At 40.3% G+C, this 16,703-nt stretch overlaps 1 protein-coding gene across 2 annotated transcripts in view; it reads left to right on the forward strand.

Annotated features, from left to right (window-relative positions):
* tmtops2b (teleost multiple tissue opsin 2b) overlaps positions 1–16,703 on the forward strand; it is a 36,684-nt gene continuing 19,981 nt past the window's right edge. For both annotated transcript variants that reach the window (XM_030757872.1, XM_030757873.1), the window contains exon 1: positions 1–742. In XM_030757872.1, the coding sequence (XP_030613732.1) occupies positions 376–742 (367 nt within the window). In that variant the 5' untranslated portion in view covers positions 1–375. The remainder of the gene's footprint in view (positions 743–16,703) is intronic.

The raw sequence follows: 16,703 nt of genomic DNA on the forward strand, positions 1-16,703 counted from the left end.
CTTGATGGCGTCCCCAGGCAAAAAACTGTTGTGGAAAAGTAACTTGTTAACTGGGCTGAATTTTATTAGATTGTCGAAAAAAAATAAAATAATATTAATTTAAAAATAAAATTTTAGCGCAAACTTGCGAAACGTTGTGAAAACGAAGGGGGAATTGTGTTACGGTAACTGGTGGCACTTTATGGTTACAATGCATATTCTAGCATTCTTGTCAGTTCCCTAAGAGCAGTTACATGTGCTCAGTCTCAGTGGAGGGATGTACATTTCTGCGCGAGCATGAAGAAAGATGGAAACTATATTCATAAACTTTCTAGATGCGCAATGTGACAGGGCTACCAAGTGAAACGGCTCCAGAGTGAAGATAAACTCCGATGAATGGACCGCGGCATGTTTTCTGGTCAGGCTGGTCTGAATCACAGCTTCAACCTGAGCGATGACCGAGAGCTGCTGGACGCGCCGACGGGCGCGGCGAAGCTCTCCCCGGCGGGCTTTGTGGTGCTGTCCGTGGTGCTGGGCTTCATCATGACTTTTGGCTTCCTGAACAACTTCATTGTGTTGCTGCTGTTTTGCAAATTCAAAAAACTGCGAACACCGGTAAACATGCTGCTGCTAAACATCAGTGTGAGTGACATGCTGGTGTGTTTGTTCGGCACTACTCTCAGTTTTGCGTCCAGTATTCGCGGAAAGTGGCTGTTGGGGCGCAGCGGCTGCAGTTGGTATGGCTTCGTCAACTCTTGCTTTGGTAAGTTCTGGTTTCCGAACCGATCAAAGTTTGCCGAACTGTGGTATTTGTCAGAGAGTAGCCCAATGAAATCCTAAAGAAAAATAATTCTAATTAAAGTAATTTATAACCTACATCAATAAACCTCATGCAGCAGTATTCCAGTTTATGCTTCTGGAAAATGAAAACAAGAGCTGTTTATGCAACATTTAGTACAATGAATTACTGTAATATTGAAGTCAAAGCTATAGCAAATATGTTACATTTTACATCGTCAGATTTAATTAGATGTTAGTCTGCTCTGTTGTTTTAGCCTGCATAAGAGGCTGTGGGGCTGATGGGGATTGGATGGATTAATAGTGTTTTCAGTACCATGAGACCATGAGAATCCCTGTTCACATGATTTCGTTTTATTGAAGCCATTCGTATTAATTAAATGTGATTATTTGCAGAATGGCTTCTGTAATTACTCACAGTAGCAGGATTTACAATAGTAGTGTTAATCTGTTCATATAATGACAGCTGAACATCATTGACAATCCACTTAAACAAGCACTCTTTGTATGGATCCAGATTAATTAATTTAAAGAATTGTCCTAAAATGATGGCCCCTGCTTAGTAAGCAGGCTACTTGACAGTTGAAAAAACAACACATAAATGCCTTTCAGTAAACAGATTATGTAACGTGACAGTGGCTCTGACCTCAGACAGGTTTCATTTCTGTACAGCCCATCACATTTCTTTTTAAGTCTACTTATCATCAGGCACGGTTTGGTCTATATTTGCAATTAAACTGGCCAGTTGGTCTCGCTCTGCACTCTGACCTTCGCTTCCTCTCTCCAGAGAGAACAAGGATCGTGGTCAGATTTGGGTATTATTGTATCACATGACCTCTCCCGACCCTCTTTCATTAAACTGGAACATCATGAGCTTTCCCCCTTTGTTAATATCTGACTGATTTGAGCCCCCCCCCCCCCCCCCCCCCCCCTAAGGAAGAGTCGAAATTGAGTTTGAATTTTACAGTTTGTCACGCAATATATATATGATAAATACTGATTTGTTTAACAAGTACTGTGTAATTCCTCCACCAGGAGGTGGTAGTGTCACAAACTGGATGCACTGACCCTCATGATAAAGAGGATACGAACTCTGCAGCCAGAGCTAGAGCTTTCTATGTGACATTTGATAGATTTAGAGCAGTCTCATGTTTTCGTGTTAGGCGGTGAAAGGTTTTTCCTACATTCGTTATGCCCAGTGTTGATTTTTTTCCTCAAGAAATTTCATTGCTGTTTGGAGTCCCATCTTTGTCCCAGTCTGGTGAGGAAAGTTAGCCTTCATACATTTGCTAAACTTTGTGGGTAAAGCTTGGGAATAAGAAACAAAGAAGTCCGCACACCATCTTTTGGAAAAGATTTAATCCAAACAGATCTTCAAAAAAACGTGACATTTTGGGCCAACATGCCCTTCTTCAGACTAAAGCTTAGGAATAGTCTATTTTTTTTCTCTATGAATTCCACTAAAAGCTTTAAATTACCCACTTTAGTCTTTTAGAGTCTGTTTGTCAAAGCGAGATTAAAGTACAAATTGTTTGTGGTAGAATTTATTATATTACAAATTAACATCACATTGTTAAACAAGTGTGATAAATTGTATGTGATTTTTTTTTTCTGTTTATTGCAGTGCAATCACAAAACCTGTAAATGTCACCAGACTCTCATGCTACTCTAGTTGTGTGTGGCAAAAGGAAAGGATCATTTATGAGACTGGGTTATGAGAGTCTCATAAATGATGTTCCAAAATCAGACTCGGGTACATGCTCAATAGCTGCTACCAAGACCTCGTAGGTAGGGCTCATTTTGATTCTTGCTGTGTTTTATTCTCCCATGGTTTAATGGGTTTTACTTTATGCTTGTTGCTATTCAAACTTTTCTCATATTCACTCAGCAGTTGAATGAATAAAAATGTATACTCTGAGCTGTTCTCATGTTGGTCAAATAATTTTTCATTTTAGTTCCTCTTCTTTTTATCATAATTTCACATACTTTCTTCTGACCTTACAAATGGTAAGCATACTCGTACCATCAATACAAAAATATGTATTATTTGAACTTATCTGTATTTCCATATCTTCTGAACGCAGTGATTTCCTTCTGTCAATGCCTCTGTTGTGTTTATTTGCCTTCTGTGTTTTGTAAAACCTCAACACAATGGGATATGTTGATGCAGTAGGAATTTTCATTTTACTTTGTACTATGTTTTAAAGCCGGCAGCATATTTTGACTTTATTCTGCCTCAGGCTTCTCACAGTTGTTGCAATTCTAAAATGTGAACCAGCACGGGAAAGATGCCAGAGTTCACTGCTCATCTTACTGGAGTTAAGAGAGAAGATGCTCAAAAGCTAACAGAATTCAGCAGATACACACACACACACACACACACACACACACACACACACACACACACACACACACACACACACACACACACACACACACACACACAGAGGAATTAGAAGTATATGGAAATATTAAATTGATGAGGAATAGGGGCATAAAAAAAAGAATATTTAAGTGACCATGGCATGGTTGGTTCCAGATGGACTGGTTCAAGTGTTTCAGAGAATGCTGATCCACTGGGAATTTCCCACACAACCATCTTTAAGGTTTACAGAGAATGACCTGAAAAAGACAAACTATCCTGTGAAAATGCCGTGTTAAACCCAAAGGTCAGATGAGGATAGCCGGAATGCTTCGACCTGACAGAAAAGCAACACTAACTCAAATAACCACTTTTTTACAACCAAGGTATGCAGAAGAGCATCTCAGAACACAGTGAACCTTGAAGCAGATGGGCTACAGCAGCAGATGACCACACTGGGTGACACTGCTGTCAGCTAAGAAAAAGGAAACTGAGGCTACAATTCACATAGTCTCACCAAAAGTGGACAATAGAAGATTCAAAAACATTGCCTGGTTTGCGGAGTCTCAATTTCCCACATTCAGATGGTAGTGACGTGTGTGTATATGTGTGTATATGTAAATGTGGGTATTGACACTGATATATATATTTATGTATATAGTGCTTATGTATACATAAGCACTATATACATAAATATATGTATATGTATATAGTGCTTATGTATATGTGTATAGATTTTTGCTATTTTATTTTATTCTATTCTATTTTAGTTTTTAATTTAGTTACTTGTTCTTACTCATCCTTTTCATTTTTTCTCTGTATTGGGCTGCTGTAATGCACAAATTTCCCCGTCGTGGGATCAATTCAATTCAATTTTATTTATATAGCACCAAATCACAACAAACTGTCGCCTCAAGGCACTTTGTATTGTGGGTAAAGACCCTACAATAATAGGGGTCTTTACCCCCTCATTAAAGTTTTATTTTATCTTATCTTATCTTAGGGTCAGAATTTCCTGTGAACAACATAAAAGCATGGATTCATCCTGCCTTGTATCGATAGCTTAGGCTGTTGGTGGTGGCGTAATGCTATTTTCTTGGCACACTTTGGGCCCCTTAAGTACCAACTGACAAGTTAAGTACCACAGTCTACCTGAGTATTGTTGATGACCGTGTCCATCCCTGTATGACCACAGTGTACCCATCTTCTGATGGTGGCTTCCAGCAGGATAACTCACCATGTCACAAAGCTCAAATCCTCTCAAACTGGTTTTTTGAACATGGCAATAAGTTCACTGTACTCAAATGGCCTCCACAGTCATCAGATTGCAATCCAATAGAGCATCTTTGGGATGTGACAGAATGTGAAATTCACATCATGGATGTGAAGCTGACAAATCTGCAGCAACTACATGTTGCTGTCATGTCAATATGGACCAAAATCTGTGAGGAATGTTTCTAGCAGCTTGTTAAATCTATGCTATGAAGAATTAAGCCAGTTCTGAAGGTAAACGGGGGTCCAACCCGGTACCAGTAAGTTGTACCTAATGAAGTGCCTTCTAAGTATATGTCCATGTGTCTAAGTTGTATTATGCTTCTTTGTCTATACTTCTATAAACAGTATGCACAAGCAATCTTGCATCCTCTCACAGTACATATTGTTCCTATACGTGAATGATGTGTGTGCAGGATGTTTAAATATTTGTATGTACATAAAACATCAAGCACACTTACCTTGTCCAGAACATCCTGTTCTCCCAAGTTACTGTTCTGTTAAAAGAAAATAACATGGCCAGACTGCACTCTTCTGGACAGAGATCTCAGATGTCGTTCCTGGAATCTGCTGGAGCCATTCTCCCACCCACTCTTCTCTCATACCCTTGGTATTTATTGTGAGCTTCTCATCTTCCTTCTTCTTGATGTTTCCATCACTTGGTATTGCTACATCTATCACTATGACTTTCTTCACTTCTTGTCCACCACTACTATGTCTGTTTTTTTAGACATCACCAGTTTGTCCCACAGAATCTTATTTTGGCCATTCTCAACCACCCTTGGGGGAGTATCCCATTTTGACCTTCGGACTTCCAGGCTATACTTGGCACATATGTTACTGTATACTATGTCAGCCACTTGGTTCCATGAATGCCCTGCCTGCGAGCATCTTGGATCCTGCTGTTATGTGCTGGATTGTCTCAGGGGCATGCACCTGGAGTTTTGCCTTGTGTGGTAGACCCCAGCCTCTATTGATCTCTTGCCAACAAGTGCTCAGCACTTCTGGGAACTCCTACAAGACTGTTGGAAAACCATTTCAGGTGATTACCTCATGAAACTGATAGAGAGAATTCCAAGTGTGTGTGTGTGTGTGTGTGCATGCGTGTGTGTGTGTCACATATCCTTGTCATCATCACTGTCACCCTCTATATTAAACAGCCAGAGAGCAAACTCATACATCCTAATGGATCACCAGTTTTTCTTGGCCCAGAGCAAGTTCCAAAGATAATATTAAAAAAGGGCTAGTCAAAAGATCCCATACAGATAGAGAAAATATAGAATGCATTGCAGAAATAAGAGACAGTCATGGAAAATATAAAGATAACACAGGAATGTGGAAACTGTAAAATGTTTTTTTTTTTCAAAGCCTCATTATGCACATGTTAGAACAGCATATGGTATTATACAAGTTAGTTATGGTGTTGCACAGGGTTCCTATGGGACCAATATTTCTTTTTATAAATGTTTCCCTTAGAGGATGTTATTAAGAAAAATACTGGTGTTATGCCTTCTACCTTGTTCTAATGGCAAATGGGTGGGATGGTGGGTGGCAACAAAGAGGAGGACGAATGTTTTACTTTTAAAAGTCCAGCGCTCTGCTCACACTCCAGTAAAAAGCTGATAATGAGAGAAGACAACACACAGACTGTAGCCTGTTTATTGTCTAAGAGCCTGACTTTCACATAACCTGACTTCTTAAGGCTTTTAAGCTAACCACCTACAAATCATTTACTCAAACTACTCAGTGAGAATCATGTATGAGTAATGATGCTACTAATTTTTTTTTTTTTTGCAAGCATTATAAAATGAGGTACACTGCTACATATCATAATTAGGTCTATACTGTGTGTGTGCAGGTGCTCAGCTTGGTTCACTTTGGTAAGTGAGGCAATGCATGTTTAACAAACGAAAGGCTGTAATGAAGATCAATGATCATCCCAGAATAAAGCCACTAATGTCAAGAGACATCCAAACCCAAACATTTTGATAGTGATAGCTCCAGATGTTTGCTCTAGACACAGATTTCCCCCTGAAGTTGCTGGAGGCACAGACGCACACCTGTCTGTAAAGGGTTACTGATAAGATGCGGCCTGTTGTTCCTCTTTCACAAAATCCAACAGAAACTGAAGGTGTGTTTGTAGAGCTCGAAGGCGCCTTTTCTCTGAGCATCCCCATCGTGGCAGTTACACACACGTTGTGCAACATTGCTGATTTAGCTGATCTACTATTAATTATTACTGGCATCAATCAAGACTTCATGTAAATCACAATTTTCATTTTGTACACCTCTGAGTGATGAGCTGTCAAACAGAGTGTTTTAGAGTTTAATCAGTTGCTACACAGCAGGTCTTTAGGTTGAGTCCTGGCACAGCTGGCACTGTAAACATTTTTATTTTACTGTTTATTATCATCGTTATCTTTTTAACTTAAAAACAATCTGTAGGTGTACATAGGTGTTTCCTATAGGTCTGCTCTCTATACATAGTAAAGTAGCTATCAAATTCATACAACCTACTAATATATTTTACCACAAAACCTACTGCAGTGTGATCAGTTTTAATCTCACGTGAACAGAATTTTCTTAAAAAACAAATGTATAACAGGATACAGCAGATTTAGGTAAAATATTAATGAATTATTGATTGTAGGGTGCAGTGACTCCATATTGTAATGATTTACATATTTGCCTAACAAGTGAAAGATTCCTGGTTTGATCCCAGGACACAAATCTCTAAGGGGAATTTGACCCAATCAAACATGCGGTGACCTCTTGTGAATAAGGGAGCAGCTGAAAGTAGCTCTATCAACTGTAGGGATGGTGGCAGCTTTTTTTCCTGACTGGCAGATTTAGGCAGATTTAAAAAACAAAAAGTGACTATTCTCAAAAAACCTGGTGGTAGGTATCTCTGTAGCTGCCAGGGAGGGGACAGGGGACACTAAAGCCTGTTTTCACGTAGAGCATGCCAATGTTTTCTTCAGTGCGCTGCTTCAGAGAGCGACTTCACAGCTGTTTCCTTTCTTGCACAGCTCACCGGTCTCTCCTCACAGTCAGATCTGGTACAGTGAACACAATATCCTCTTAAAGTGCCAGTTAATACCAGTGTGTCAGTGTCCGTAACTGCTCTGCTGGGATGTAAAAGCAAGAGTGTTGGTGTCAATACTCATAAAAACAGAACGAAAATACAAAGAAAGTTATTCATTACTCTGATTGTGGCATTACTCTTGCATTTATCTTCTACATGGCCTGAGATGCATTGTCATATAATTGCCTTAGGCTCATAAGCTGACACAAATCCCTATCTTAATGAGGACATGCACAAAATCTTTTTTATTTATTTATTTATTTTTATTACAAGCACAAAGCTCACAGTCACTGCAGTGCTACAATGCTACAAGCCTGACTGCTCATCACTGCTTTTGTTACCTGGTGCAGGTCAGGCTCTGGCTGTTTGGGGTCTGCATACACTCACCAAGTTTGATGATATTATTTTTTATGCCCCCACTTTTGAAGAGCCATAATCGAATGACGTTTGCAACAATTCAATTCAATTTTCTTTATATTGCACCAAATCACAACAACAGTCGCTTCAAGGCACGCTCCATTGTAAGGTAAAGACCTACAATAATACAGAGAAAGTCCCAACAATCAGACAAACCCTCCTATGAGCAAGCACTTGGTGACAGTGGAAGGAAAAACTCACCTTTTAACAAACTAAACAAATGGCATAATTGTAATTGTAATACCTGATGTGTTACATTACCACTTTACAGAAAAATGTAATCTAGTTATAGTAACATGCTACTTTGTGACTTTGTGAACATCTCTAACAAACAAACAAACCTGAAATATTTATTTTTTGCAAACGTGTACTTTGCAAACGTGTACTTTGTGTTACTTTTGTGCACTGTCACTGGCACTGACCCAAACATGATTCGATGTGCTCATAAGGGAAGGGGCTGTCTTATACTTTTAAGTGGCTGAAGCTTGTAAGCTGCAGAACCTTAATAACAGAAGATATCAGTGAGACTGAGATCAGAACAACAGATTGATCGCATGTCTGTCTTTTTTACTTGGCCTTAGTGAGAGTGACACAAAAAGTCAGGGGGGAAAAAAGGCCACAGCTGGAGGGTGGCGGTACATCTGTAATTTGTTCTTCGTCTGAAGGTGATGCTGTGGTTTGGCCACAGAAGGAGGTCGGATCACAAGTCCTAGTTTTCCCAGCGTTCGAGGGAAAGCTCAAAACAACACTATAGCATAAATTGAAGAGCTGCTTAGTGGCTATATGCTCAGTGATTTAATTACACCCTTGAAAGACAGATGGTCTCACGGTGAAAGGAACTGACAAGAGACACAGTTTTTAACAACAGTTGCCAGCCATTCTGGCCCCTCAGAGGGATTAATGTTATAGGACACTGAGATTTAAAGATTTCTTAGGTAACCTACCTATTTTGAGTTTGAATATATGTGTACTTGGTCTACTTCAGATTACTGGACATAGCTATCAAGAGCCATAAGAAACTGTCGCTTCCAATTAGATGGTTAAGAGCAGGATGAAGATTTTCATTTAGCGTCTTTCAAATGTTAAAATATTATTGTATAGACCTGTTCCCTACTCATCAGCAGAGGGAACACCTGGTTTGCCACTATTACATGATATCCGGGCTCTGGGGAGACCAACCCATGACTAATAGTGCTCCAGTGCTTTTCTATTCAGGTATGCTTTTATTGCATTTGCAGTGTGTTTGGGGTTATTGTCATGCTGAAGAATGAAGCTGTTGCCAGTCAGAAATTTTACAGATGGTATTGCATGGTGGATCAAAATCTGATGGTACTTTTCTGCGTTCGTAATTCCATCAATATTCTTGTGTTCTCGTGTAATGTGGCATACCTCAGCCTTTTCTCCCTATTTCCCTTCCTTAAGAATGGCTTCTCGACAGCCATCCTTTCACTGAGACCATTTCTGATGAGGCTTCAGTGAACAGTAGATGGATCAGTTGAAGGCTCAAATGTTTCTCTCAGGTTCGGTGTCGGGTCTTTTCCAGATATTTTCCTGTTTCTTAAGATCATGACTTTCAGATACTGTTTTTTTTTTTTTTTTTGTCACTGTCACTTTTTTTTTTAGGCACTGTCACTTCTTCTTTTGTCCTCCACTTATCCAGTTTCCTCAAAAATGTCAAGGACGTGCTGCACACAATGCTGAGATATGCCAAGTTTTGGTTAATAGTTGCTGTTCAAAAATAATTACCTCAAATAATTACTTCCTTCATCTTTAATTAACTAATCACTTTTCCTTCACCTTGTGAAGGTTAACTAACTAACTAACTTTCATGTTAAGTCCTGGTGAGAATTCATGTAACTCCTGCATTTTTAAAACTTTCTGTGACTGAAGTACAAATAATTGATCCTTAATCCTTAAGGCTGTTAATATAGTGATTAAACTGAGGACATAACTAATTAATGGTAAACTAACTATGGTAAAGATAGTTTGTCTTTTTCAGCTGGAGAACAGCATCATCTCCTTTACTTTCCTGGACGATCCAGCGTATCCTCTTCTAAAGTAGGTCATAAAGAAAGTATTAAAGCACCTTTTTTTTTTTAGTATTTAGAGGATTTAACCAGGTCTTATTAAGTCTGCCAGGCAGAAGCTTCCAGATCACATCACTCAGTTAGAAACCCTATTTGGCCTTTGTTTCGCTCAGTTTTTTAGTCTCCTTTTCTTCTTTGTTTCACCTTCCTGCTTCTCCTTGTGTTTCTCCTTTGCATTGACTTCCTGCGTTTGACATTTATCGTGTTTCCCTAATTCCCCACTCATGTTTTGTCTCTACCTATGTCTTGTTTGCCCTTTTGGATTGATTGCCCCACCTTCTTTAGTTTAATGCTTTTCATTTGTTTCCACCAGTTTCTAATCACAGCTCGGTGTGTTTGCCTCACCTATCTGTTTGCTCGTTGTTAGTCTACCACTTACACCGTGTAGGCCACTTCATTTAGATGCCTGTATTTGATTTACTGTTTGGATTTGATATATTTTTGGGTTTAAAAATTTTTTTTTTTGTATTTTGCCTACTTCTGAGCTCTGCACCTGGGTCCTCTCTCTAGCTTTTTGTGACACTTCCAGTATGCAAATATAGGGTTGTATTCTTTACTCTGACATATAAAACTAAAAATTTTGACCAGCATTGAACTCGTGTTTTTTTCCCCTTTCCGATGCCCCCAATTTGAATATGAATATTCTTAACTATCAACAAATTCCACACAAAGACCAAAAATTATAATGTCTAAGCCTGTCTTTCCCCATGTCTAGTCAGTAACCACAAATCAGCATGAAAAAAAGGATCCTTAATTTAATACAGGCGCTCAGGGCTCTGGGAGAACAGCACGAGCCAGTTTAATTTGTTGGTCAACTGCTATATATATATATATATATATATATATATATATATATATATATATATATATATATATATATATATATATATATATTTTTTTTTTTTTTTTCTTTTTTTCTCTCCCTTTCACCTCTAGAGGATGAACAAAATATGAGCAAAACAGAGGATGAGCAGTGTCCTCAGACCCCAGGCCATTGGTGCAAACAGAAGAATTAAATGATTACGAAAAAACATATGACATCAACTATTTTATTTAAAAATGCAGGACTTCTTCTAAAGTAACTGGAAACTGTAGTTCTTAGCTAAAATAAAAGCAGTTGTTGAGGGTTACTGAGTTGAAAGTGTTCAATAGTTCCATGAGTACAGACTTGGTTGTGTTAGGATTAAAACACTACGGAGTGACAATACATCCATTTACTGTGGGTGTAATTATAGAGAGTGGCTCGCCGGGGTGAGGATGAGATGACATCTCCAAATTTGTTCAGCTTTTGGACGCTTGCTATTAAGTGACATGTTTAATATACAACTAAGAGGCTGGCATAGATGCTAATTATACCAGACACTTGTAATTATATTATCTCTGACATACACACAGCCTTGGGGTGAATGTTGGAACTGGATCCAGAGACTTCACTTGCAGTTCTGTAATTTACAGCTGTGGAACACTGTGGATTTTAAATTTAAGTGTTGTTTCAGTGTTTGGAAATTTAAGAAAATGTATAAGAAAAAAATATTGGAATACTATACAACAAATAATGCTAAATACAGTTAAAAATATGTAAGGCAGGATATTTTTTAATTTTCTGTATATTTTATATTTTGTGATTGGTAGGATAGGACTGGGATTGATTACCGTATTCATAAAGCAGTTATTTTTCTTTCAGTATGTTTGAAAAGGGACAAGTATTACAAGATGTTCTCTTCTTCTTGTTCCTTTTTTGTTTATGAAAAAAAACGCATACTCAATTTGTTTGCCCCCCCCCCCCCCCCCCCCCAAGGGAAAGGAGAGAAAAAGAAAAGGACAAACTGCTGTATCATATTATGACATGAACAAAATAAATAAATAATAATGAATTGAATTGAATTGAATTGAATTGAATTGAATTGAATTGAATTGAATTGAATTGAATTGAACACCGTGCGTAGTGGTTAGCACTGCTGCCTCACAGTTAGAATACCATCTGGAAGGCCTGGGTTCGATTCCACCTTGGCCCAGGCCTCTCCCTCTCTCTGTGTGGAGTTTGCATGTTCTCCCCGTGCTTGCGTGGGTTTCCTCCGGGTACTCCGGTTTCCTCCCACATTCCAAAGACATGCACTTACTGGGGTTAGGGTAATTGGCTAATCTAAATTGCCCATAGGTGTGAATGAGAGCATGAATGTGAGTGTGAAAGGTCGTTTGTCCCTCTGTGTTGGCCCTGCAACAGGCTGGCGACCTGTTCAGGGTGTACCCTGCCTCTCGCCCTATGACAGCTGGGATAGGCTCCAGCCCCCCCGCGACCCTTAACAGGATGTGCGGAAGCGAATGGATGGATGGATGAATTGAATTGAAATGAAGTGAAGTGAAATATCCAGTTTAGCTGATCTCAGGTCAACTGTTTAGGAAGTTAGTTCTGCAGGTGAGGACAGTAAAAACTAAAAGTTACTTCACTTTTGTCTTGTTCAGGCCTTTTAACAAGTTCTTGTGGGAACTTATAAAAAGGCCTGTTCCTGCTGACCTGAGAGTTTTGGATGTTTTGTAAAGCACAAGTACATTTTGTGCTTTTTTTTTTTTTTTTAAATCTATCATTTGAGACACCAAATGCCAGTGCAGAGATTTGATAACAGAAGTAATGTGCTCCACCTTTTTATTATTCCTTTCAGGATAAAAAAAAATATTTCACTCTTTTCTGAATTCAGTTGCAGGAAGTTTTGGTATATCTACTCAATAATTTGTTCAGTGCAATCTTTGAGTGAATATAGGGGACCATAGTCCTGAGGTTGCACTGATATGTACAGATGTGTGTCATCTGCATAGCAATGATAGGAAAGATTATAAAATATTTTATAATACGAGCAAGAGCGAGCATGTATATGTGTCATGGTATTGGGTCATTTGACCCAGTGTTTCTTATTTTTGGACATTCTAGCATTATTTAAAGACTTTCTGCTTTCCTTTTGTACCTTTTGTACCTTCTCCATTTCCTTTTGTACCTTAAAAGCACCCTTTGTCATCAGCCAAATAAAACTGCTCACTTTTTCAATGCACATATTAAACAAATATGTAGGACTACTTTTTTTGCATTTGTGGAATATTTCTAAAATTAGAAACATCGTTTCTCAGACTGATGCTGAAGAGCTAATTCATGTATTTATTACTTCTAGGCTAGACTATTGTAATTCATTATTATCAGGCTGTCCTAAAAACTCCCTGAAAAGCCTTCAGCTGATCCAAAATGCTGCAGCTAGAGTACTGACAGGGACTAGAAGGAGAGAGCAGATTTCTCCCATATTGGCTTCTCTTCATTGGCTTCCTGTTAAATCTAGAATAGAATTTAAAATCCTTCTCCTCACCTACAAGGTCTTGAATAATCAGGCCCCATCTTATCTCAAAGACCTCATAGTACTGTATCACCCCAATAGAGCACTTCTCTCTCAGACTGCTGGCTTACTTGTGGTTCCTCGGATACTTAAGAGTAGAATGGGAGGCAGAGCCTTCAGCTTTCAGGCCCCTCTTCTGTGGAACCAGCTCCCAGTTTGGATTTGGGAGACAGACACCCTCTCTATTTTATTTTTTTTTTTTTATTTATTTATTTTTTTTAGCCTGTCATGTCTGGCATCTTTCACAATCGGAATGATGATCCGAATGTACTGATGTACCAAACATATTTGCTTTGACAAGAACAGCTCTATATGTTTCCTATAGGCTCTTCTTGTTAATGTTTGCAATTTTATTTTTATTTATTTATCTTTTTATTTAGTTATTCATGCCAAGTCTGACAGGCAACAAGGAAGGGGCAAGAACAAGAGGTGGGGGGGAGAAAAGGGGGGGGGGGGGGGGGGGGGGGAGAGAAAGGAAGAAAGGAGATAGAAAAAAAAAATAAATAAAATAAATAAATAAAAGGGGTTGATATACTCACACACACACACACGCACACACACACATCCATACACACACCCATATGCACCTACATATACACACACACACACACACACACACAAGTTTATTGTTTGTAGTAATGTGTGTGTATGCGCCTTTGTCATGCAATGTATTCGATAATGAGGGCGAGATACTGCAACCATGCCCCCCGCGATCCAGAGGCAGATAGGGAAGGACCCAGGGGACCCAGGCCATCCACAGCACAGGAGCTCAGAAGACTTGGGGCCACACATCCCGATGGCAACCGCGTACACTCCCCAGAAGAGGAAGGAGGGAGGCTACAGACGGAACCCCCACAATCCAGGGGCTAGAGTCCAGAGAGCCAGAGACGACGGGCAGCCCACCCCCCCCCGGCAGGCCGGCACCCCCAGCACGAGCCAGGCATGCGGCCCCCGAGGCCCCAAGCGCCCGAGAGCAGCCCGACACCCGGCAGAGCCCCCCCACGCGCCAAAGAGGCCCAAGCCACCCCCAGGCTACGGCCGCCAAGGGAGCAGGCCAAAAACCATGCCGAGACATCCGGCCACACACCCCGGGACCCACGGGCACCCACACCCCAGGGGCGGCAGTGACGACCAGTGGGGAGCAGCGCGGAGCGGTAGGGAGGGGTAACTCCCACCCTCCGTGACCCACAGGTGCCAAGGCTTGGCAAGCCACCAACCCAGGCCCAACTGTCCACACACACACACTCTCACAAGCACGCACGTACACACACACACACACACGTACCAGTCATTCCCTCATGTACACACACGCACATACACACGCACGCACATTCGCATGCACCAGTCACACACTCATGCATACACACTCACACTCACACGCACACATATACACACACACACACGTACCAGTCGTTCCCTCATGTACACACACGCACATACACACGCACGCACATTCGCATGCACCAGTCACACACTCATGCATACGCACATGTGACATACATGGACACCTAATGTGGGAGAGCGGGTACCAGCACCAAGCCAGCGGCAACCCAGGGAAGCAGCCAACCCAGCCCCGAACAATGAGCCAGTCCCCAGCCCAGGCGGGGTGCATGGAACTGGGGTGTGAGAAGGCCCGCCCGCCCCCTCCTCCCACTCAGCGTGTTGGGGGGGTGATGTGAGTGTATGTACTGAGAAGAATGTGTATGGCTGTGTGAAAACTACAGTGCTTTTAAAAAACTCTCTATTTTATAGTTAGGACTGGATCAGGTGACCCTGAACCATCCTTTAGTTATGCTGCTATAGGCCTAGGCTGCTGGGGGGTTCCCATAATGCACTGTTTCTTTTCATTCACCTTATTTACTTTATTTATACTCCACTCTGCATTTAATCATTAATTGATATTAATCTCTGGCTCTCTTCCACAGCATGTCTTTTCTCTCCCCTCAGCCCAACCGGTCACAGCAGATGACTGCCCCTCCCTGAGCCTGGTTCTGCTGGAGGTTTCTTCCTGTTAAAAGGGAGTTTTTCCTTCCCACTGTCGCCAAGCGCTTGCTCATAGGGGGTCGTTTTGACTGTTGGGTTTTCTCTGTATTATTGTAGGGTCTTTACCCACAATACAAAGCACCTTGAGACGACAGTTTGTTGTGATTTGGCGCTATATAAATAAAATTGAATTGAATTGAATGTTTTGTAAAATTCTGTCTGCTTCCACATGTCTGCATTTGGGTCCTCCTCACTCCAACTGGTCTGCCTATTCTATAGACCTTAACAATATGTTAAATAGTAGAGCTCCAAGAATCGACCCTTGAGGAATTCCATATATAAGTTTTATTCATTCAGATTCATAATGACACAAAGTAGTCCCTAGCTTGTAAATATGATCAGAACTAGTTTAACGCAGTGCCAGTAACTCCTACCCACTTTTCTAATCTATCTATCAGTATGACATGATTGAATGTGTCAGTCTGTGTGCAGCACAGTAATCCAGAAACATACATTTTTGCCCTGTCATTATTTAGATGAATATTGTTCATTACTTTAAAGAGAGCAGTTTCTATGTTATGGTGCAGATGGAATCCAGACAGGATGGCATTAAAAAGGTTGTTGTATACTAGAAAAACATGCAATTGTTGTGAGCCCTTTCAATAATCTTTCCTAGAAATGGTAGGTTTGATTTTTGGCCTGTAGTTACCTTTTAATGAGGCATCTTGTATGTTAGGGTTTTTTTTTAAGGGTGGTTTGATGCTGTCTTAAGAGCTTTAGTGGAACTGCCTTATTGGAGAGAGCTAGTCATTACCTGAAGCATATCTGGTACCATGTAGATAAAAACATCTTTAACAAAGTTTGAAGGCAGGGTATTAAGGCAGCAAGCAGTCGGTTGAACAATTTCTGTTAAAGTTGCATATCCTAATGGTTCAAATGTGTCAGACTGACAACAGTATGTGAAGACTCGGGGCCTGTCATTACACTCCACTAATGATCACCAAAAGTTTCCGGACTTTTTACTGAAAGAAAGATGGCACTGATGCGCTGAGAAATGTGTTAACATTAACTTAATCCAGTGAATCCAGTGGGGCCTGTCTCATCTATGGTGAGCTTCTGACTGTTGCTGTGTAATATAGCTTCAATTTGGCACATGTTAATAACATAGTAACACTCTGCAATCTGTGAAAATGAGAAAGGTAATGAACTGCAGAGAGAAAATTACTTTGGCTGATGTGTCTTAGGGCTGGGTTTGAAATGTGAGGCAGTTGGGGCCATTTCAAAGGGTGTTGATGCTCTGAGAAATGTGTTAACATTCACTTAATCCAACCATGATGTTGGAA

This window comes from Archocentrus centrarchus, chromosome 21, assembly GCF_007364275.1.
Source record: "Archocentrus centrarchus isolate MPI-CPG fArcCen1 chromosome 21, fArcCen1, whole genome shotgun sequence".
Lineage (NCBI taxonomy): Eukaryota > Metazoa > Chordata > Actinopteri > Cichliformes > Cichlidae > Archocentrus > Archocentrus centrarchus.